Genomic DNA, 26,034 nt, shown 5'->3' on the forward strand with positions numbered 1-26,034 from the left:
CATCTTATTTATCTATGTTACCTAACAAATTCTGATTCAGCCACGACAGAGATTGAAAACTGACGATATTAATTGAGTGTTTATTGGCAGACATTTATGAACATGAGAACATGGAAGAACTGACAATCCAAAATGGATGCACATAAACCACACAACATGATTCAAGTAAACAACGTGATTTTGGTCTATTCATCATTATACAGCACAGCTCTGTCCAAAATAGCACCCTATTCCCTATGTAGTGCACTACTTTTAACCAGAGCCCTATGGCACCCTATTCCCTATGTAGTGCACTACTTTAGACCAGAGCCCTATGGCACCCTATTCCCTATGTAGTGCACTACTTTTAACCAGAGCGCTATGTAGCACACTATATAGGGAATAGGGTGCCATTTGGGACAGCCCCATGTTTTTGGTCTGTTTAATACAGTCTGTATATCCCTGATGGTTCAGTAAGCTGTATCACCACTGGCCTGGTAGCGCGGTGCTGTAGCGGGGGGGGGGGGGGTGTTTCACGTACATTCATTGGCGAACCAGGTCATAACAGGCTCCTGGTTCTCTGCCACCCATTTGATGTTGGCCGTAGTCTTCTCAATAGCCTGCTCCAGAGCCAGCGTCCCCGAGCCAAACCCCACACGGGCATTGTCCTCTTTAAACTGCTTCAGCTGCAATTATAGAAACATGGTAGAAATCACAATACTGACTCAACAACAATGTAGATTCTAACTGACTCAACAACAATGTAGATTCTAACTGATTCAACAATATTGTGAATTCTAACTAACTCAATGTTGTAGTTTCTAACTCATTTGAGACGGAGGAAAACAAGCTCTGGTTCCTTGAAACTGTATCTGTAACCCCCCCCCCAACAAACAGACCAACCATTCATATACCTGTAGTCTAATTTATACCTTATGAAACTGTAACCCCCCCCCCCCCCCAACAAACAGACCAACCATTCATATACCTCTAGTCTAATGTATACCTTATGAAACTGTAACCCCCCCAACAAACAGCTCAAGACCACAGTACCAACCTGTTTCAGCTCAAGGCCACAGTACCAACCTGCTTCAGCTCAAGGCCACAGTCCCAACCTGCTTCAGCTCAAGACCACAGTACCAACCTGCTTCAGCTCAAGGCCACAGTCCCAACCTGCTTCAGCTCAAGGCCACAGTACCAACCTGCTTCAGCTCAAGGCCACAGTCCCAACCTGCTTCAGCTCAAGGCCACAGTACCAACCTGCTTCAGCTCAAGACCACAGTACCAACCTGCTTCAGCTCAAGGCCACAGTACCAACCTGCTTCAGCTCAAGGCCACAGTACCAACCTGCTTCAGCTCAAGACCACAGTACCAACCTGCTTCAGCTCAAGACCACAGTACCAACCTGCTTCAGCTCAAGGCCACAGTACCATCCTGCTTCAGCTCAAGGCCACAGTACCAACCTGCTTCAGCTCAAAGCCACAGTACCAACCTGCTTCAGCTCAAGGCCACAGTACCAACCTGCTTCAGCTCAAGGCCACAGTCCCAACCTGCTTCAGCTCAAGACCACAGTACCAACCTGCTTCAGCTCAAAGCCACAGTCCCAACCTGCTTCAGCTCAAGGCCACAGTCCCAACCTGCTTCAGCTCAAGACCACAGTACCAACCTGCTTCAGCTCAAGGCCACAGTACCAACCTGCTTCAGCTCAAGGCCACAGTCCCAACCTGCTTCAGCTCAAGGCCACAGTCCCAACCTGCTTCAGCTCAAGGCCACAGTACCAACCTGCTTCAGCTCAAGGCCACAGTACCAACCTGCTTCAGCTCAAGGCCACAGTACCAACCTGCTTCAGCTCAAGGCCACAGTACCAACCTGCTTCAGCTCAAGACCACAGTACCAACCTGCTTCAGCTCAAGGCCACAGTACCAACCTGCTTCAGCTCAAGGCCACAGTACCAACCTGCTTCAGCTCAAGGCCACAGTCCCAACCTGCTTCAGCTCAAGACCACAGTACCAACCTGCTTCAGCTCAAAGCCACAGTCCCAACCTGCTTCAGCTCAAGGCCACAGTCCCAACCTGCTTCAGCTCAAGACCACAGTACCAACCTGCTTCAGCTCAAGGCCACAGTACCAACCTGCTTCAGCTCAAGGCCACAGTACCAACCTGCTTCAGCTCAAACTCAGTAGAAAATCTTCTGGTCACACCGTTGATGAGGTTAGAGAATGAGAAGGATCCACCACCATACCTACCAGATAGAGAGATCATTACTTCGGGAATAAACGTTGGTTTCTCTGATACATATTCACGGTAAGTTACATGATATTCCAATCGCCCCACCTAGACTGTAAATATGTCATTACAAATAACCCTGATGACTTACTCTGTATAGATGTAGTTCCACCTAAACCTGATGACTTACTCTGTATAGATGTAGTTCCACCAAGACTTACTCTGTATAGATGTAGTTCCACCCAGACTTACTCTGTATAGATGTAGTTCCACCAAGACCTACTCTGTATAGATGTAGATCCACCTAGACTTACTCTGTATAGATGTAGATCCACCTAGACTTACTCTGTATAGATGTAGATCCACCAAGACTTACTCTGTATAGATGTAGTTCCACCTAGCCCTGATGACTTACTCTGTATAGATGTAGTTCCACCTAGACTTACTCTGTATAGATGTAGTTCCACCTAGACTTACTCTGTATAGATGTAGATCCACCAAGACTTACTCTGTATAGATGTAGTTCCACCTAGCCCTGATGACTTACTCTGTATAGATGTAGTTCCACCTAGACTTACTCTGTATAGATGTAGTTCCACCTAGACTTACTCTGTATAGATGTAGTTCCACCTAGACTTACTCTGTATAGATGTAGTTCCACCTAGACTTACTCTGTATAGATGTAGTTCCACCAAGACTTACTCTGTATAGATGTAGTTCCACCTAGACTTACTCTGTATAGATGTAGTTCCACCTAGACTTACTCTGTATAGATGTAGTTCCACCTAGCCCTGATGACTTACTCTGTATAGATGTAGTTCCACCTAGACTTACTCTGTATAGATGTAGTTCCACCTAGACTTACTCTGTATAGATGTAGTTCCACCAAGACTTACTCTGTATAGATGTAGTTCCACCTAGACTTACTCTGTATAGATGTAGTTCCACCTAGACTTACTCTGTATAGATGTAGTTCCACCTAGCCCTGATGACTTACTCTGTATAGATGTAGTTCCACCTAGACTTACTCTGTATGGATGTAGTTCCACCTAGACTTACTCTGTATAGATGTAGTTCCACCTAGCCCTGATGACTTACTCTGTATAGATGTAGTTCCACCTTGACTTACTCTGTATAGATGTAGTTCCACCTAGCCCTGATGACTTACTCTGTCTAGATGTAGTTCCACCTAGACTTACTCTGTATAGATGTAGTTCCACCTAGACTTACTCTGTATAGATGTAGTTCCACCTAGCCCTGATGACTTACTCTGTATAGATGTAGTTCCACCTAGACTTACTCTGTATAGATGTAGTTCCACCTAGACTTACTCTGAATAGATGTAGTTCCACCTAGACTTACTCTGTATAGATGTAGTTCCACCTAGCCCTGATGACTTACTCTGTATAGATGTAGTTCCACCTAGCCCTGATGACTTACTCTGTATAGATGTAGTTTCACCTAGACTTACTCTGTATAGATGTAGTTCCACCTAGACTTACTCTGTATAGATGTAGTTCCACCTAGCCCTGATGACTTACTCTGTATAGATGTAGTTCCACCTAGACTTACTCTGTATAGATGTAGTTCCACCTAGCCCTGATGACTTACTCTGTATAGATGTAGTTCCACCTAGCCCTGATGACTTACTCTGTATAGATGTAGTTTCACCTAGACTTACTCTGTATAGATGTAGTTCCACCTAGACTTACTCTGTATAGATGTAGTTCCACAGTTTACAATTGGCTCATTCATCCCCCCTCCTCTCCCCTGTAACTACTCCCCAGGTCGTTACTGCAAATGAGAACGTGTTCTCAGTCAACTTACCTGGTAAAATAACGGTAAAATAAATAAAAATAAAAACCTAGACTTACTCTGAATAGATGTAGTTCCACCTAGACTTACTCTGTATAGATGTAGTTCCACCTAGACTTACTCTGTATAGATGTAGTTCCACCTAGCCCTGATGACTTACTCTGTATAGATGTAGTTCCACCTAGCCCTGATGACTTACTCTGTATAGATGTAGTTCCACCTAGACTTACTCTGTATAGATGTAGTTCCACCTAGACTTACTCTGTATAGATGTAGTTCCATCTAGACTTACTCTGTATAGATGTAGTTCTACCTAGACTTACTCTGTATAGATGTAGTTCCACCTAGACTTACTCTGTATAGATGTAGTTCCACCTAGCCCTGATGAAGTCCCAGGCCAGGGGCATCCCCACCACGTTAGCAGCGATGTAGCTGATGGTGGAGGTGCAGTCCTGCTTCCGGATCTTATCTGGATCCAGGGAATAATCCAGATACCTAGCAGTTTCAACACAAAAAAGGGATTGATGAATCTTCTCGTGTGGGATTCTGATGAAGATGTCGGGGGGGTTGACATAAGGCTGATTTATTACCAGATGGTGATGCTCTAAACATGAGCAAACACAGCCTTCTAAAAGGGCGGGGCTTGTGCAATGTCATTTTACATTTTACAGGAATAATTGTTCACATGTAGGAATGATATTCAGAGCCTTTAGGAAGTATTCACACTCCTTGACTTTTTCCACATTTTGTTGTGTTACAGCCTGGATTTAAAGTTAATTACATTTAGATTTTTATGTCACTGGACTACACACAATATCCCATAATGGGGACCTTAGTACAGGCCAGGGCAGACCTCAGCAGCCTCTGTATCTACCTGTTCAGCAGCCAGGGGACCTTAGTACAGGCCAGGGCAGACCTCCGCTTGGCAGCCTCTCTACCTACCTGTTCAGCAGCCAGGGGACCTTAGTACAGGCCAGGGCAGACCTCAGCTTGGCAGCCTCTGTACCTACCTGTTCAGCAGCCAGGGGACCTTAGTACAGGCCAGGGCAGACCTCCGCTTGGCAGCCTCTCTACCTACCTGTTCAGCAGCCAGGGGACCTTAGTACAGGCCAGGGCAGACCTCAGCAGCCTCTGTATCTACCTGTTCAGCAGCCAGGGGACCTTAGTACAGGCCAGGGCAGACCTCAGCTTGGCAGCCTCTCTACCTACCTGTTCAGCAGCCAGGGGACCTTAGTACAGGCCAGGGCAGACCTCCGCTTGGCAGCCTCTCTACCTACCTGTTCAGCAGCCAGGGGACCTTAGTACAGGCCAGGGCAGACCTCAGCAGCCTCTGTATCTACCTGTTCAGCAGCCAGGGGACCTTAGTACAGGCCAGGGCAGACCTCAGCAGCCTCTGTATCTAACTGTTCAGCAGCCAGGGGACCTTAGTACAGGCCAGGGCAGACCTCAGCAGCCTCTGTACCTACCTGTTCAGCAGCCAGGGGACCTTAGTACAGGCCAGGGCAGACCTCAGCAGCCTCTGTACCTACCTGTTCAGCAGCCAGGGGACCTTAGTACAGGCCAGGGCAGACCTCAGCAGCCTCTGTACCTACCTGTTCAGCAGCCAGGGGACCTTAGTACAGGCCAGGGCAGACCTCCGCTTGGCAGCCTCTGTACCTACCTGTTCAGCAGCCAGGGGACCTTAGTACAGGCCAGGGCAGACCTCAGCAGCCTCTGTATCTACCTGTTCAGCAGCCAGGGGACCTTAGTACAGGCCAGGGCAGACCTCAGCAGCCTCTGTATCTACCTGTTCAGCAGCCAGGGGACCTTAGTACAGGCCAGGGCAGACCTCAGCTTGGCAGCCTCTGTACCTACCTGTTCAGCAGCCAGGGGACCTTAGTACAGGCCAGGGCAGACCTCAGCTTATCAGCCTCTGTACCTACCTGTTCAGCAGCCAGGGGACCTTAGTACAGGCCAGGGCAGACCTCAGCAGCCTCTGTACCTACCTGTTCAGCAGCCAGGGGACCTTAGTACAGGCCAGGGCAGACCTCAGCAGCCTCTGTATCTACCTGTTCAGCAGCCAGGGGACCTTAGTACAGGCCAGGGCAGCCCTCAGCAGCCTCTGTACCTACCTGTTCAGCAGCCAGGGGACCTTAGTACAGGCCAGGGCAGACCTCAGCAGCCTCTGTATCTACCTGTTCAGCAGCCAGGGGACCTTAGTACAGGCCAGGGCAGACCTCCGCTTGGCAGCCTCTCTACCTACCTGTTCAGCAGCCAGGGGACCTTAGTACAGGCCAGGGCAGACCTCAGCAGCCTCTGTACCTACCTGTTCAGCAGCCAGGGGACCTTAGTACAGGCCAGGGCAGACCTCCGCTTGGCAGCCTCTGTATCTACCTGTTCAGCAGCCAGGGGACCTTAGTACAGGCCAGGGCAGACCTCCGCTTGGCAGCCTCTCTACCTACCTGTTCAGCAGCCAGGGGACCTTAGTACAGGCCAGGGCAGACCTCAGCAGCCTCTGTATCTACCTGTTCAGCAGCCAGGGGACCTTAGTACAGGCCAGGGCAGACCTCAGCTTGGCAGCCTCTCTACCTACCTGTTCAGCAGCCAGGGGACCTTAGTACAGGCCAGGGCAGACCTCCGCTTGGCAGCCTCTCTACCTACCTGTTCAGCAGCCAGGGGACCTTAGTACAGGCCAGGGCAGACCTCAGCAGCCTCTGTATCTACCTGTTCAGCAGCCAGGGGACCTTAGTACAGGCCAGGGCAGACCTCAGCAGCCTCTGTATCTAACTGTTCAGCAGCCAGGGGACCTTAGTACAGGCCAGGGCAGACCTCAGCAGCCTCTGTACCTACCTGTTCAGCAGCCAGGGGACCTTAGTACAGGCCAGGGCAGACCTCAGCAGCCTCTGTACCTACCTGTTCAGCAGCCAGGGGACCTTAGTACAGGCCAGGGCAGACCTCAGCAGCCTCTGTACCTACCTGTTCAGCAGCCAGGGGACCTTAGTACAGGCCAGGGCAGACCTCCGCTTGGCAGCCTCTGTACCTACCTGTTCAGCAGCCAGGGGACCTTAGTACAGGCCAGGGCAGACCTCAGCAGCCTCTGTATCTACCTGTTCAGCAGCCAGGGGACCTTAGTACAGGCCAGGGCAGACCTCAGCAGCCTCTGTATCTACCTGTTCAGCAGCCAGGGGACCTTAGTACAGGCCAGGGCAGACCTCAGCTTGGCAGCCTCTGTACCTACCTGTTCAGCAGCCAGGGGACCTTAGTACAGGCCAGGGCAGACCTCAGCTTATCAGCCTCTGTACCTACCTGTTCAGCAGCCAGGGGACCTTAGTACAGGCCAGGGCAGACCTCAGCAGCCTCTGTACCTACCTGTTCAGCAGCCAGGGGACCTTAGTACAGGCCAGGGCAGACCTCAGCAGCCTCTGTATCTACCTGTTCAGCAGCCAGGGGACCTTAGTACAGGCCAGGGCAGCCCTCAGCAGCCTCTGTACCTACCTGTTCAGCAGCCAGGGGACCTTAGTACAGGCCAGGGCAGACCTCAGCAGCCTCTGTATCTACCTGTTCAGCAGCCAGGGGACCTTAGTACAGGCCAGGGCAGACCTCCGCTTGGCAGCCTCTCTACCTACCTGTTCAGCAGCCAGGGGACCTTAGTACAGGCCAGGGCAGACCTCAGCAGCCTCTGTACCTACCTGTTCAGCAGCCAGGGGACCTTAGTACAGGCCAGGGCAGACCTCCGCTTGGCAGCCTCTGTATCTACCTGTTCAGCAGCCAGGGGACCTTAGTACAGGCCAGGGCAGACCTCCGCTTGGCAGCCTCTCTACCTACCTGTTCAGCAGCCAGGGGACCTTAGTACAGGCCAGGGCAGACCTCAGCTTGGCAGCCTCTGTGGCCACTGTGGCATTCTTGAACATCTGCCAGGCGAAGTCCCATTCCTCCACCCCTCCTGCTGCGATAGCGTTACAGTACACTGTCGTCTTCAGGTTGGGGTGAATCCTGTCAATAAAGAGTTACATAAACACAAAATCAGCATCGTTAAGAGAAGGAAAACTATCACGTTAACTCTATACATCGTTAGAGATGCAGAATTCTGGTATACATTTCCCATAATTACCAGTTGGAGGAGTCCTGGTTCTCCTGCTTATTCCTTCCTGATTCCAGGAATCCTCCAGCTGGGATTTATGGTAAACCTGGCAACCCAAATAATTGTGCTTCGTACTCACGGGTTGTGGTCTGGGTTCAGCATCCACTCTCTGAACCAGTCGCTGGTGAGAACCCTGCAGCGATCCACTCCCATTCGACACGCAAACGATATGGCGTTGATCTGGTTGTATCTGAGAGACGGGAGAGACGGAGCTGAGGAACGGATCACAACACATTATGGTAATATTGATCTGGTTGTATCTGATAGACGGGAGAGACGAGGGACAGGGCTGAGGAACGGCTCACAACACATTATGGTAATATTGATCTGGTTGTATCTGAGAGATAGGAGAGACGAGGGACAGGGCTGAGGAACGGATCACAACACATTATGGTAATATTGATCTGGTTGTATCTGAGAGATAGGAGAGACGAGGGACAGGGCTGAGGAACTGATCACAACACATTATGGTAATATTGATCTGGTTGTATCTGAGAGATAGGAGAGACGAGGGACAGGGCTGAGGAACGGATCACAACACATTATGGTAATATTGATCTGGTTGTATCTGAGAGACGGGAGAGACGAGGGACAGGGCTGAGGAACGGCTCACAACACATTATGGTAATATTGATCTGGTTGTATCTGAGAGATAGGAGAGACGAGGGACAGGGCTGAGGAACTGATCACAACACATTATGGTAATATTGATCTGGTTGTATCTGAGAGACGGGAGAGACGAGGGACAGGGCTGAGGAACTGATCACAACACATTATGGTAATATTGATCTGGTTGTGTCTGAGAGATAGGAGAGACGAGGGACAGGGCTGAGGAACTGATCACAACACATTATGGTAATATTGATCTGGTTGTATCTGAGAGATAGGAGAGACGAGGGACAGGGCTGAGGAACGGATCACAACACATTATGGTAATATTGATCTGGTTGTATCTGAGAGACGGGAGAGACGAGGGACAGGGCTGAGGAACTGATCACAACACATTATGGTAATATTGATCTGGTTGTATCTGAGAGATAGGAGAGACCAGGGACAGGGCTGAGGAACGGATCACAACACATTATGGTAATATTGATCTGGTTGTGTCTGAGAGATAGGAGAGACGAGGGACAGGGCTGAGGAACGGATCACAACACATTATGGTAATATTGATCTGGTTGTATCTGAGAGATAGGAGAGACGAGGGACAGGGCTGAGGAACGGATCACAACACATTATGGTAATATTGATCTGGTTGTATCTGAGAGATAGGAGAGACCAGGGACAGGGCTGAGGAACTGATCAAAACACATTATGGTAATATTGATCTGGTTGTATCTGAGAGATAGGAGAGACGAGGGACAGGGCTGAGGAACGGATCACAACACATTATGGTAATATTGATCTGGTTGTATCTGAGAGACGGGAGAGACGAGGGACAGGGCTGAGGAACTGATCACAACACATTATGGTAATATTGATCTGGTTGTATCTGAGAGACGGGAGAGACGAGGGACAGGGCTGAGGAACTGATCACAACACATTATGGTAATATTGATCTGGTTGTATCTGAGAGATAGGAGAGACGAGGGACAGGGCTGAGGAACGGATCACAACACATTATGGTAATATTGATCTGGTTGTATCTGAGAGATAGGAGAGACGAGGGACAGGGCTGAGGAACTGATCACAACACATTATGGTAATATTGATCTGGTTGTATCTGAGAGACGGGAGAGACGAGGGACAGGGCTGAGGAACTGATCACAACACATTATGGTAATATTGATCTGGTTGTATCTGAGAGATAGGAGAGACGAGGGACAGGGCTGAGGAACGGATCACAACACATTATGGTAATATTGATCTGGTTGTATCTGAGAGATAGGAGAGACGAGGGACAGGGCTGAGGAACTGATCACAACACATTATGGTAATATTGATCTGGTTGTATCTGAGGGATAGGAGAGACGAGGGACAGGGCTGAGGAACTGATCACAACACATTATGGTAATATTGATCTGGTTGTATCTGAGAGATAGGAGAGACGAGGGACAGGGCTGAGGAACGGATCACAACACATTATGGTAATATTGATCTGGTTGTATCTGAGAGACGGGAGAGACGAGGGACAGGGCTGAGGAACGGCTCACAACACATTATGGTAATATTGATCTGGTTGTATCTGAGAGACAGGAGAGACGAGGGACAGGGCTGAGGAACTGATCACAACACATTATGGTAATATTGATCTGGTTGTATCTGAGAGACGGGAGAGACGAGGGACAGGGCTGAGGAACTGATCACAACACATTATGGTAATATTGATCTGGTTGTGTCTGAGAGATAGGAGAGACGAGGGACAGGGCTGAGGAACGGATCACAACACATTATGGTAATATTGATCTGGTTGTATCTGAGAGATAGGAGAGACGAGGGACAGGGCTGAGGAACTGATCACAACACATTATGGTAATATTGATCTGGTTGTATCTGAGAGATAGGAGAGACCAGGGACAGGGCTGAGGAACTGATCACAACACATTATGGTAATATTGATCTGGTTGTATCTGAGAGATAGGAGAGACGAGGGACAGGGCTGAGGAACTGATCACAACACATTATGGTAATATTGATCTGGTTGTATCTGAGAGATAGGAGAGACGAGGGACAGGGCTGAGGAACTGATCACAACACATTATGGTAATATTGATCTGGTTGTATCTGAGGGATAGGAGAGACGAGGGACAGGGCTGAGGAACTGATCACAACACATTATCGTAATATTGATCTGGTTGTATCTGAGGGATAGGAGAGACGAGGGACAGGGCTGAGGAACTGATCACAACACATTATGGTAATATTGATCTGGTTGTATCTGAGAGATAGGAGAGACCAGGGACAGGGCTGAGGAACGGATCACAACACATTATGGTAATATTGATCTGGTTGTATCTGAGAGATAGGAGAGACGAGGGACAGGGCTGAGGAACTGATCACAACACATTATGGTAATATTGATCTGGTTGTATCTGAGAGATAGGAGAGACGAGGGACAGGGCTGAGGAACTGATCACAACACATTATGGTAATATTGATCTGGTTGTATCTGAGAGATAGGAGAGACCAGGGACAGGGCTGAGGAACTGATCACAACACATTATGGTAATATTGATCTGGTTGTATCTGAGAGATAGGAGAGACGAGGGACAGGGCTGAGGAACTGATCACAACACATTATGGTAATATTGATCTGGTTGTGTCTGAGAGATAGGAGAGACGAGGGACAGGGCTGAGGAACTGATCACAACACATTATGGTAATATTGATCTGGTTGTATCTGAGGGATAGGAGAGACGAGGGACAGGGCTGAGGAACTGATCACAACACATTATGGTAATATTGATCGGGTTGTATCTGAGAGATAGGAGAGACGAGGGACAGGGCTGAGGAACTGATCACAACACATTATGGTAATATTGATCTGGTTGTATCTGAGAGATAGGAGAGACCAGGGACAGGGCTGAGGAACGGCTCACAACACATTATGGTAATATTGATCTGGTTGTATCTGAGAGATAGGAGAGACGAGGGACAGGGCTGAGGAACGGATCACAACACATTATGGTAATATCTAAGTGTTCGTTCCAAATAGCACCCTATTCCCTATGTAGTGCACTCCTTTAGACCAGGGTGCTATTCCCTATGTAGTGCACTCCTTTAGACCAGGGTCCTATTCCCTATGTAGTGCACTCCTTTAGACCAGGGTCCTATTCCCTATGTAGTGCACTACTTTAGACCAGGATCCTATTCCCTATGTAGTGCACTCCTTTAGACCAGGGTGCTATTCCCTATGTAGTGCACTCCTTTAGACCAGGGTGCTATTCCCTATGTAGTGCACTACTTTAGACCAGGGTCCTATTCCCTATGTAGTGCACTCCTTTAGACCAGGGTGCTATTCCCTATGTAGTGCACTCCTTTAGACCAGGGTCCTATTCCCTATGTAGTGCACTACTTTAGACCAGGATCCTATTCCCTATGTAGTGCACTCCTTTAGACCAGGGTGCTATTCCCTATGTAGTGCACTCCTTTAGACCAGGGTGCTATTCCCTATGTAGTGCACTCCTTTAGACCAGGGTCCTATTCCCTATGTAGTGCACTCCTTTAGACCAGGGTGCTATTCCCTATGTAGTGCACTACTTTAGACCAGGGTCCTATTCCCTATGTAGTGCACTCCTTTAGACCAGGGTGCTATTCCCTATGTAGTGCACTACTTTAGACCAGGGTCCTATTCCCTATGTAGTGCACTCCTTTAGACCAGGGTGCTATTCCCTATGTAGTGCACTACTTTAGACCAGGGTCCTATTCCCTATGTAGTGCACTCCTTTAGACCAGGGTGCTATTCCCTATGTAGTGCACTACTTTAGACCAGGGTCCTATTCCCTATGTAGTGCACTCCTTTTGAAAACAGCCCGATAATGTGTATTTACTGTTGTAAGAGAAAAGCAAATGAAAGATATATATTTACAAATACAATGATGTATCTTAATTGGTTTAAAAGAACATTTAATTTGAAAAACAGAGTTGTTACTGGTCGTTGTGTCCAGTGGGGACTCTGGTCCAATCAACCGTCACGGTCCTGAAGTACTCAAACAGGGGGGTGATCTGCATCTTCAGGTAACCCTGGGAGACAAACAGTATGAACCAATCAGACCTGTTGTTTCAGGTAACCCTGGGAGACAAACAGTATGAACCAATCAGACCTGTTGTTTCAGGTAACCCTGGGAGACAAACAGTATGAACCAATCAGACCTGTTGCTTCAGGTAAGCCTGGGAGACAAACAGTATGAACCAATCAGACCTGTTGTTTCAGGTAACCCTAGGAGACAAACAGTATGAACCAATCAGACCTGTTGTTTCAGGTAACCCTGGGAGACAAACAGTATGAACCAATCAGACCTGTTGTTTCAGGTAACCCTGGGAGACAAACAGTATGAACCAATCAGACCTGTTGTTTCAGGTAACCCTAGGAGACAAACAGTATGAACCAATTAGACCTGTTGTTTCAGCTAAGCCTGGGAGAAGTACAGTATGAACCAATCAGACCTGTTGTTTCAGGTAACCCTGGGAGAGGTACAGTATGAACCAATCAGACCTGTTGTTTCAGGTAACCCTTGGAGAAGTACAGTATGAACCAATCAGACCTGTTGTTTCAGCTAAGCCTGGGAGAACAGCACTGAAGTTTGTTGTTACTTGTTACTTGTTGGTCTATGTTATGTCCTCTATGTTGATCTATGTTATGTCCTCTATGTTGGTCTATGTTATGTCCTCTATGTTATGTCCTCTATGTTATGTCCTCTATGGTGGTCTATCTTATGTCCTCTATGGTGGTCTATGTTATGTCCTCTATGTTGGTCTATGTTATGTCCTCTATGTTGGTCTATGTTATGTCCTCTATGGTGGTCTATGTTATGTCCTCTATGGTGGTCTATGTTATGTCCTCTATGGTGGTCTATGTTATGTCCTCTATGGTGGTCTATGTTATGTCCTCTATGTTGGTCTATGTTATGTCCTCTATGGTGGTCTATGTTATGTCCTCTATGTCCTCTATGGTGGTCTATGTTATGTCCTCTATGTTGGTCTATGGTATGTCCTCTATGTTGGTCTATGTTATGTCCTCTATGTTATGTCCTCTATGTTGGTCTATGTTATGTCCTCTATGTTGGTCTATGGTATGTCCTCTATGTTGGTCTATGTTATGTCCTCTATGTTGGTCTATGTTATGTCCTCTATGTTATGTCCTCTATGTTATGTCCTCTATGTTGGTCTATGTTATGTCCTCTATGGTGGTCTATGTTATGTCCTCTATGGTGGTCTATGGTATGTCCTCTATGTTGGTCTATGTTATGTCCTCTATGTTATGTCCTCTATGTTGGTCTATGTTATGTCCTCTATGTTATGTCCTCTATGGTGGTCTATGGTATGTCCTCTATGTTGGTCTATGTTATGTCCTCTATGTTATGTCCTCTATGTTGGTCTATGTTATGTCCTCTATGTTGGTCTATGTTATGTCCTCTATGTTGGTCTATGTTATGTCCTCTATGTTGGTCTATGTTATGTCCTCTATGTCCTCTATGTTGGTCTATGTTATGTCCTCTATGTTGGTCTATGTTATGTCCTCTATGTTGGTCTATGTTATGTCCTCTATGGTGGTCTATGTTATGTCCTCTATGGTGGTCTATGTTATGTCCTCTATGGTGGTCTATGGTATGTCCTCTATGTTGGTCTATGTTATGTCCTCTATGTTATGTCCTCTATGTTGGTCTATGTTATGTCCTCTATGTTGGTCTATGTTATGTCCTCTATGTTGGTCTATGTTATGTCCTCTATGGTGGTCTATGTTATGTCCTCTATGTTGGTCTATGTTATGTCCTCTATGTTGGTCTATGTTATGTCCTCTATGTTATGTCCTCTATGGTGGTCTATGTTATGTCCTCTATGTTATGTCCTCTATGTTGGTCTATGTTATGTCCTCTATGTTATGTCCTCTATGTTGGTCTATGTTATGTCCTCTATGTTGGTCTATGTTATGTCCTCTATGTTGGTCTATGTTATGTCCTCTATGTTGGTCTATGTTATGTCCTCTATGTTGGTCTATGTTATGTCCTCTATGTTGGTCTATGTTATGTCCTCTATGGTGGTCTATGTTATGTCCTCTATGGTGGTCTATGTTATGTCCTCTATGGTGGTCTATGTTATGTCCTCTATGGTGGTCTATGTTATGTCCTCTATGTTGGTCTATGTTATGTCCTCTATGGTGGTCTATGTTATGTCCTCTATGTTGGTCTATGTTATGTCCTCTATGTTGGTCTATGTTATGTCCTCTATGGTGGTCTATGTTATGTCCTCTATGGTGGTCTATGTTATGTCCTCTATGTTGGTCTATGTTATGTCCTCTATGTTATGTCCTCTATGTTGGTCTATGTTATGTCCTCTATGTTGGTCTATGTTATGTCCTCTATGTTATGTCCTCTATGTTGGTCTATGTTATGTCCTCTATGTTATGTCCTCTATGTTGGTCTATGTTATGTCCTCTATGTTGGTCTATGTTATGTCCTCTATGTTATGTCCTCTATGTTGGTCTATGTTATGTCCTCTATGTTGATCTATGTTATGTCCTCTATGTTGGTCTATGTTATGTCCTCTATGTTGGTCTATGTTATGTCCTCTATGTTGATCTATGTTATGTCCTCTATGTTGGTCTATGTTATATCCTCTATGTTGGTCTATGTTATGTCCTCTATGTTATGTCCTCTATGTCCTCTATGTTGATCTATGTTATGTCCTCTATGTTGGTCTATGTTATGTCCTCAATGGTGGTCTATGTTATGTCCTCTATGGTGGTCTATGTTATGTCCTCTATGTTGGTCTATGTTATGTCCTCTATGTTATGTCCTCTATGTTGGTCTATGGTATGTCCTCTATGTTGGTCTATGTTATGTCCTCTATGTTGATCTATGTTATGTCCTCTATGTTGGTCTATGTTATGTCCTCTATGTTGGTCTATGTTATGTCCTCTATGTTGATCTATGTTATGTCCTCTATGTTGGTCTATGTTATATCCTCTATGTTGGTCTATGTTATGTCCTCTATGTTATGTCCTCTATGTCCTCTATGTTGATCTATGTTATGTCCTCTATGTTGGTCTATGTTATGTCCTCAATGGTGGTCTATGTTATGTCCTCTATGGTGGTCTATGTTATGTCCTCTATGTTGGTCTATGTTATGTCCTCTATGTTATGTCCTCTATGTTGGTCTATGTTATGTCCTCTATGTCCTCTATGTTGGTCTATGTTATGTCCTCTATGTTGGTCTATGTTATGTCCTCTATGTCCTCTATGTTGGTCTATGTTATGTCCTCTATGTTGGTCTATGTTATGTCCTCTATGTTATGTCCTCTATGTTGGTCTATGTTATGTCCTCTATGGTGGTCTATGTTATGTCCTCTATGGTGGTCTATGTTATGTCCTCTATGGTGGTCTATGTTATGTCCTCTATGGTGGTCTATGTTATGTCCTCTATGTTGGTCTATGTTATGTCCTCTATGGTGGTCTATGTTATGTCCTCTATGGTGGTCTATGTTATGTCCTCTATGTATTGTTGCACTACAACGATAATCAATAATAGCAGTGTTTCACAATTGTCACCAGACTCCAAACTTCCAGAGACCACAATAATCTGATTATAATATGATTGTATTGCGATTGTATTGCGATTGTATTGCGATTGTATCGTGATTGTATTGCGATTGTATTGCGATTGTATTGCGATTGTATCGTGATTGTATTGTGATTGTATTGTGATTGTATTGCGATTGTATTCCGATTGTATTGCGATTGTATTGTGATTGTATTGCGATTGTATTGTGATTGTATCGTGATTGTATCGTGATTGTATTGCGATTGTATTGCGATTGTATCGTGATTGTATTGTGATTGTATTGCGATTGTATTGTGATTGTATTGCGATTGTATTGCGATTGTATTGCGATTGTATTGCGATTGTATTGCGATTGTATTGTGATTGTATGAGCCTATGAGACAAATAATGCCATGTTGTAAGTTGTTCTTTGTCCTTTTCTCATGTACGAACACTATATTCAGTTAAGAATGATACTAGAGCTTCATGTCTGTCACTAGATGCCAATATTACAGATCCCAGGTTACATTAAAAATCCCAGGTTTTGCAGGGAATCTGTAATCCTTCTACCAGGATTTCGGGAAAACCTGGAGAATTTGGGAAAACAACAGAACTTTTGCAACTGTAAATATATGATATATTATAGTAAGAACCCACCTGTAGCAACCCGTATGCCTGTCCACGGTCGAACATGAGGAGATAGTAGTTGAGATTCCTGAGAGCTGACTCCCAGGGCATGTAGTCTCTCTCCTGAGACAGGTACCTGGTAATATATAATATATAATATCAGAGCTGACTCCCAGGTGATGTAGTCTCTCTCCTGAGACAGGTACCTGGTAATATATAATATATAATATCAGAGCTGACTCCCAGGTGATGTAGTCTCTCTCCTGAGACAGGTACCTGGTAATATATAATATATAATATCAGAGCTGACTCCCAGGGGATGTAGTCTCTCTCCTGAGACAGGTACCTGGTAATATATAATATATAATATCAGAGCTGACTACCAGGTGATGTAGTCTCTCTCCTGAGACAGGTAAGTGTAATATATAATATATAATATCAGAGCTGACTCCCAGGGCATGTAGTCTCTCTACTGAGACAGGTACCTGGTAATATATAATATATAATATCAGAGCTGACTCCCAGGTGATGTAGTCTCTCTCCTGAGACAGGTACCTGGTAATATATAATATCAGAGCTGACTCCCAGGGCATGTAGTCTCTCTCCTGAGACAGGTACCTGGTAATATATAATATATAATATCAGAGCTGACTCCCAGGGGATGTAGTCTCTCTACTGAGACAGGTACCTGGTAATATATAATATATAATATCAGAGCTGACTCCCAGGGGATGTAGTCTCTCTCCTGAGACAGGTACCTGGTAATATATAATATATAATATCAGAGCTGACTCCCAGGGGATGTAGTCTCTCTCCTGAGACAGGTACCTGGTAATATATAATATCAGAGCTGACTACCAGGGCATGTAGTCTCTCTCCTGAGACAGGTACCTGGTAATATATAATATCAGAGCTGACTCCCAGGGCATGTAGTCTCTCTCCTGAGACAGGTACCTGGTAATATATAATATATAATATCAGAGCTGACTCCCAGGTGATGTAGTCTCTCTACTGAGACAGGTACCTGGTAATATATAATATATAATATCAGAGCTGACTCCCAGGGCATGTAGTCTCTCTCCTGAGACAGGTACCTGCTAATATATAATATATAATATCAGAGCTGACTCCCAGGTGATGTAGTCTCTCTACTGAGACAGGTACCTATTAATATATAATATATAATATCAGAGCTGACTCCCAGGGGATGTAGTCTCTCTCCTGAGACAGGTACCTGGTAATATATAATATATAATATCAGAGCTGACTCCCAGGTGATGTAGTCTCTCTCCTGAGACAGGTACCTGGTAATATATAATATATAATATCAGAGCTGACTCCCAGGTGATGTAGTCTCTTTCCTGAGACAGGTACCTGGTAATATATAATATATAATATCAGAGCTGACTACCAGGTGATGTAGTCTCTCTCCTGAGACAGGTACCTGGTAATATATAATATATAATATCAGAGCTGACTACCAGGTGATGTAGTCTCTCTCCTGAGACAGGTACCTGGTAATATATAATATCAGAGCTGACTCCCAGGGGATGTAGTCTCTCTCCTGAGACAGGTACCTGGTAATATATAATATCAGAGCTGACTACCAGGGGATGTAGACTCTCTCCTGAGACAGGTACCTGGTAATATATAATATATAATATCAGAGCTGACTACCAGGTGATGTAGTCTCTCTCCTGAGACAGGTACCTGGTAATATATAATATCAGAGCTGACTCCCAGGGGATGTAGTCTCTCTCCTGAGACAGGTACCTGGTAATATATAATATCAGAGCTGACTCCCAGGGGATGTAGTCTCTCTCCTGAGACAGGTACCTGGTAATATATAATATATAATATCAGAGCTGACTACCAGGTGATGTAGTCTCTCTCCTGAGACAGGTACCTGGTAATATATAATATCAGAGCTGACTCCCAGGGGATGTAGTCTCTCTCCTGAGACAGGTACCTGGTAATATATAATATCAGAGCTGACTACCAGGGGATGTAGTCTCTCTCCTGAGACAGGTACCTGGTAATATATAATATATAATATCAGAGCTGACTCCCAGGGGATGTAGTCTCTCTCCTGAGACAGGTACCTGGTAATATATAATATATAATATCAGAGCTGACTCCCAGGTGATGTAGTCTCTCTCCTGAGACAGGTACCTGGTAATATATAATATATAATATCAGAGCTGACTCCCAGGTGATGTAGTCTCTCTCCTGAGACAGGTACCTGGTAATATATAATATATAATATCAGAGCTGACTCCCAGGTGATGTAGTCTCTCTCCTGAGACAGGTACCTGGTAATATATAATATCAGAGCTGACTCCCAGGGGATGTAGTCTCTCTCCTGAGACAGGTACCTGGTAATATATAATATATAATATCAGAGCTGACTCCCAGGGGATGTAGTCTCTCTACTGAGACAGGTACCTGGTAATATATAATATATAATATCAGAGCTGACTCCCAGGGGATGTAGTCTCTCTCCTGAGACAGGTACCTGGTAATATATAATATATAATATCAGAGCTGACTCCCAGGGCATGTAGTCTCTCTCCTGAGACAGGTACCTGGTAATATATAATATATAATATCAGAGCTGACTCCCAGGGCATGTAGTCTCTCTCCTGAGACAGGTACCTGGTAATATATAATATATAATATCAGAGCTGACTCCCAGGTGATGTAGTCTCTCTCCTGAGACAGGTACCTGGTAATATATAATATCAGAGCTGACTCCCAGGTGATGTAGTCTCTCTCCTGAGACAGGTACCTGGTAATATATAATATATAATATCAGAGCTGACTCCCAGGGGATGTAGTCTCTCTCCTGAGACAGGTACCTGGTAATATATAATATATAATATCAGAGCTGACTCCCAGGTGATGTAGTCTCTCTCCTGAGACAGGTACCTGGTAATATATAATATATAATATCAGAGCTGACTCCCAGGTGATGTAGTCTCTCTACTGAGACAGGTACCTGGTAATATATAATATATAATATCAGAGCTGACTCCCAGGTGATGTAGTCTCTCTCCTGAAACAGGTACCTGGTAATATATAATATATAATATCAGAGCTGACTACCAGGAGATGTAGTCTCTCTCCTGAGACAGGTACCTGGTAATATATAATATATAATATCAGAGCTGACTCCCAGGGGATGTAGTCTCTCTCCTGAGACAGGTACCTGGTAATATATAATATCAGAGCTGACTCCCAGGGGATGTAGTCTCTCTCCTGAGACAGGTACCTGGTAATATATAATATCAGAGCTGACTCCCAGGGGATGTAGTCTCTCTCCTGAGACAGGTACCTGGTAATATATAATATCAGAGCTGACTACCAGGAGATGTAGTCTCTCTCCTGAGACAGGTACCTGGTAATATATAATATCAGAGCTGACTCCCAGCGGATGTAGTCTCTCTCCTGAGACAGGTACCTGGTAATATATAATATATAATATCAGAGCTGACTCCCAGGTGATGTAGTCTCTCTCCTGAGACAGGTACCTGGTAATATATAATATATAATATCAGAGCTGACTCCCAGGGGATGTAGTCTCTCTCCTGAGACAGGTACCTGGTAATATATAATATATAATATCAGAGCTGACTCCCAGGGGATGTAGTCTCTCTCCTGAAACAGGTACCTGGTAATATATAATATCAGAGCTGACTACCAGGGGATATAGTCTCTCTCCTGAGACAGGTACCTGGTAATATATAATATATAATATCAGAGCTGACTCCCAGGGGATGTAGTCTCTCTCCTGAGACAGGTAAGTGTAATATATAATATATAATATCAGAGCTGACTCCCAGGGGATGTAGTCTCTCTCCTGAGACAGGTACCTGGTAATATATAATATATAATATCAGAGCTGACTCCCAGGGGATGTAGTCTCTCTCCTGAGACAGGTACCTGGTAATATATAATATCAGAGCTGACTCCCAGGGGATGTAGTCTCTCTCCTGAGACAGGTACCTGGTAATATATAATATATAATATCAGAGCTGACTCCCAGGGGATGTAGTCTCTCTCCTGAGACAGGTACCTGGTAATATATAATATATAATATCAGAGCTGACTCCCAGGGGATGTAGTCTCTCTCCTGAGACAGGTACCTGGTAATATATAATATCAGAGCTGACTCCCAGGGGATGTAGTCTCTCTCCTGAGACAGGTACCTGGTAATATATAATATATAATATCAGAGCTGACTCCCAGGGGATGTAGTCTCTCTCCTGAGACAGGTACCTGGTAATATATAATATATAATATCAGAGCTGACTCCCAGGGCATGTAGTCTCTCTCCTGAGACAGGTACCTGGTAATATATAATATATAATATCAGAGCTGACTCCCAGGTGATGTAGTCTCTCTCCTGAGACAGGTACCTGGTAATATATAATATATAATATCAGAGCTGACTCCCAGGGGATGTAGTCTCTCTCCTGAGACAGGTACCTGGTAACATATAATCTGTATAGTATAATATATTTCTCTAGTTACCTGGTGGTCCTCAGAGCTACCGTCGTGTTGATCACCTTGGCCCTGGAAACACAGAACCATCAGCTTCCAGCTTCCACACAGTTCACCAGGAAATACAGTAGGTGGGGGGGACATTAGCTGAAGTCAGAAAGAGCTTTACCTGGCCAGGTTGAAGGCATCATCCACTATCTGAGCTCTGTTCATTAAAGGAATGACCTGCACACAGAAATTATGATGTTACGTCGGTGTCATACGGAATCATATTCTGATAGGTAATATCCACATGAGGATAAATAACATCTACTGACCGTGTGGTCTGTGGTGAGCTGGTTGAGGAGTCGTTCCCAGTTGTCCATGTCGTAGTTAACCCTGTAATAGCCAGACACGTTGAGGTTGGCCAGGACCCACTCAGATCCTGCTGTTGTCATGGGGAGGTGTCTGTCTGTTGGAGGAAAGCAACACACTGGTCTCGGATGGACTTGCAACATTCTGTCAGCTTTCACAAAAATCACTGGTTTTCCAGAATATCCTGGTTAGAGGATTCACGGATTTCCTGCTTTTTCCCTAGTATTTCCATTAATATTCCAGCCACGATTCCTGGTAAACAGGGACTTTTTGGGAAAGTTACCAGAATTTTGCAACCCTGGTCTCAGGTTAGGATTTAACAGAGAACATCCTGTAATGATGAACAATAACATGACCTGTCTTGTTCATTAGTCCAGGGACATCTCCACTGATACCCATGGACCTGTTCATTAGTCCAGGTACATCTCCAATGATACCTACGGACCAGTTCATTAGTCCAGGTACATCTCCAATGATACCCACAGGCCTGTTCATTAGTCCAGGGACATCTCCACTGATACCTACGGACCTGTTCATTAGTCCAGGGACATCTCCACTGATACCTGTTCATTAGTCCAGGGACATCTCCACTGATACCTACGGACCTGTTCATTAGTCCAGGGACATCTCCACTGATACCTGTTCATTAGTCCAGGGACATCTCCACTGATACCTACGGACCTGTTCATTAGTCCAGGGACATCTCCACTGATACCTACGGACCTGTTCATTAGTCCAGGGACATCTCCACTGATACCTGTTCATTAGTCCAGGGACATCTCCACTGATACCCACGGACCTGTTCATTAGTCCAGGGACATCTCCACTGATACCCATGGACCTGTTCATTAGTCCAGGGACATCTCCACTGATACCCACTGGCCTGTTCATTAGTCCAGGGACATCTCCACTGATACCTGTTCATTAGTCCAGGGACATCTCCACTGATACCTGTTCATTAGTCCAAGGACATCTCCAATGATACCTGTTCATTAGTCCAAGGACATCTCCACGGATACCTGTTCATTAGTCCAGGGACATCTCCACTGATACCTGTTCATTAGTCCAGGTACATCTCCACTGATACCTGTTCATTAGTCCAGGGACATCTCCACTGATACCTATGGACCTGTTCATTAGTCCAGGGACATCTACACTGATACCTGTTCATTAGTCCAGGGACATCTCCACTGATACCTGTTCATTAGTCCAGGGACATCTCCACTGATACCTGTTCATTAGTCCAGGGACATCTCCACTGATACCTATGGACCTGTTCATTAGTCCAGGGACATCTACACTGATACCTGTTCATTAGTCCAGGTACATCTCCACTGATACCTGTTCATTAGTCCAGGGACATCTCCACTGATACCCACGGACCTGTTCATTAGTCCAGGGACATCTCCACTGATACCTGTTCATTAGTCCAGGGACATCTCCACTGATACCTGTTCATTAGTCCAGGGACATCTCCACTGATACCTGTTCATTAGTCCAGGGACATCTCCACTGATACCTATGGACCTGTTCATTAGTCCAGGGACATCTCCACTGATACCTGTTCATTAGTCCAGGGACATCTCCACTGATACCTGTTCATTAGTCCAGGGACATCTCCACTGATACCTATGGACCTGTTCATTAGTCCAGGGACATCTCCACTGATACCTGTTCATTAGTCCAGGGACATCTCCACTGATACCTGTTCATTAGTCCAGGGACATCTCCACTGATACCTGTTCATTAGTCCAGGGACATCTCCACTGATACCTGTTCATTAGTCCAGGGACATCTCCACTGATACCTATGGACCTGTTCATTAGTCCAGGGACATCTCCACTGATACCTGTTCATTAGTCCAGGGACATCTCCACTGATACCTGTTCATTAGTCCAGGGACATCTACACTGATACCCACGGACCTGTTCATTAGTCCAGGGACATCTCCACTGATACCTGTTCATTAGTCCAGGGACATCTACACTGATACCTGTTCATTAGTCCAGGGACATCTCCACTGATACCTGTTCATTAGTCCAGGGACATCTACACTGATACCTGTTCATTAGTCCAGGTACATCTCCACTGATACCTGTTCATTAGTCCAGGGACATCTCCACTGATACCCACGGACCTGTTCATTAGTCCAGGGACATCTCCACTGATACCTGTTCATTAGTCCAGGGACATCTCCACTGATACCTGTTCATTAGTCCAGGGACATCTCCACTGATACCTGTTCATTAGTCCAGGGACATCTCCACTGATACCTATGGACCTGTTCATTAGTCCAGGGACATCTCCACTGATACCTGTTCATTAGTCCAGGGACATCTCCACTGATACCTGTTCATTAGTCCAGGGACATCTCCACTGATACCTATGGACCTGTTCATTAGTCCAGGGACATCTCCACTGATACCTGTTCATTAGTCCAGGGACATCTCCACTGATACCTGTTCATTAGTCCAGGGACATCTCCACTGATACCTGTTCATTAGTCCAGGGACATCTCCACTGATACCTGTTCATTAGTCCAGGGACATCTCCACTGATACCTATGGACCTGTTCATTAGTCCAGGGACATCTCCACTGATACCTGTTCATTAGTCCAGGGACATCTCCACTGATACCTGTTCATTAGTCCAGGGACATCTACACTGATACCCACGGACCTGTTCATTAGTCCAGGGACATCTCCACTGATACCTGTTCATTAGTCCAGGGACATCTACACTGATACCTGTTCATTAGTCCAGGGACATCTCCACTGATACCTGTTCATTAGTCCAGGGACATCTACACTGATACCTGTTCATTAGTCCAGGTACATCTCCACTGATACCTGTTCATTAGTCCAGGGACATCTCCACTGATACCTGTTCATTAGTCCAGGGACATCTCCAATGATACCTATGGACCTGTTCATTAGTCCAGGGACATCTCCACTGATACCTGTTCATTAGTCCAGGGACATCTCCACTGATACCTGTTCATTAGTCCAGGGACATCTACACTGATACCCACGGACCTGTTCATTAGTCCAGGGACATCTCCACTGATACCTGTTCATTAGTCCAGGGACATCTCCACTGATACCTGTTCATTAGTCCAGGGACATCTCCACTGATACCTGTTCATTAGTCCAGGTACATCTCCACTGATACCTGTTCATTAGTCCAGGGACATCTCCACTGATACCTATGGACCTGTTCATTAGTCCAGGGACATCTCCACTGATACCTGTTCATTAGTCCAGGGACATCTCCACTGATACCTGTTCATTAGTCCAGGGACATCTCCACTGATACCTGTTCATTAGTCCAGGGACATCTCCACTGATACCTGTTCATTAGTCCAGGGACATCTCCACTGATACCTGTTCATTAGTCCAGGTACATCTCCACTGATACCTGTTCATTAGTCCAGGTACATCTCCACTGATACCTGTTCATTAGTCCAGGTACATCTCCACTGATACCTGTTCATTAGTCCAGGTACATCTCCATGCAGGACTTCATTTGACACAAACGCTGGCATTAGAAATACCTGTTTCCTGAAGAAGCCAGTGTTGCTCTCTCTCCACTCCTCCCTTCATCCATTTGATGGGGACCAACCAGGTGTAACTAAACAGACATTGGAACAGGATGGTCAGGTGACTGAATTCAAGATCATTTGGGGGTTTATCATCATGACCTTATTGTTGGACCCCCAGGCTGTACTAACCCCTCCCTCGTTTAATTGCCTTGCCGCTGGGGGTTAACTAATTGCCTTGCCGCTGGGGGTTAACTAATTGCCTTGCCGCTGGGGGTTAACTAATTGCCTTGCCGCTGGGGGTTAACTAATTGCCTTGCCGCTGGGGGTTAACTAATTGCCTTGCCGCTGGGGGTTAACTAATTGCCTTGCCGCTGGGGGTTAACTAATTGCCTTGTCGCTGGGGGTTAACTAATTGCCTTGTCGCTGGGGGTTAACTAATTGCCTTGTCGCTGGGGGTTAACTAATTGCCTTGTCGCTGGGGGTTAACTAATTGCCTTGTCGCTGGGGGTTAACTAATTGCCTTGTCGCTGGGGGTTAACTAATTGCCTTGTCGCTGGGGGTTAACTAATTGCCTTGTCGCTGGGGGTTAACTAATTGCCTTGTCGCTGGGGGTTAACTAATTGCCTTGTCGCTGGGGGTTAACTAATTGCCTTGTCGCTGGGGGTTAACTA

At 45.6% G+C, this 26,034-nt stretch overlaps 1 protein-coding gene across 1 annotated transcript; it reads right to left on the reverse strand.

Annotated features, from left to right (window-relative positions):
- On the reverse strand, positions 1 to 25,446 carry LOC129834813 (aminopeptidase N-like). Its single transcript, XM_055900116.1, has 11 exons — positions 25,376 to 25,446; positions 21,786 to 21,919; positions 21,638 to 21,693; positions 21,499 to 21,540; positions 16,996 to 17,101; positions 12,731 to 12,822; positions 8,219 to 8,329; positions 7,824 to 7,991; positions 4,374 to 4,514; positions 2,139 to 2,220; positions 1 to 665 (listed from the first exon to the last, which is right to left on the reverse strand). Exons 1-11 carry the CDS (start codon positions 25,422 to 25,424, stop codon positions 513 to 515), a joined length of 1,134 nt encoding a protein of 377 aa, XP_055756091.1. The 5' UTR covers positions 25,425 to 25,446; the 3' UTR covers positions 1 to 512.
- Positions 25,447 to 26,034: the final 588 nt, after the last annotated feature.

The sequence above is a fragment of the Salvelinus fontinalis genome, chromosome 35, assembly GCF_029448725.1.
Source record: "Salvelinus fontinalis isolate EN_2023a chromosome 35, ASM2944872v1, whole genome shotgun sequence".
Taxonomy (NCBI): domain Eukaryota; kingdom Metazoa; phylum Chordata; class Actinopteri; order Salmoniformes; family Salmonidae; genus Salvelinus; species Salvelinus fontinalis.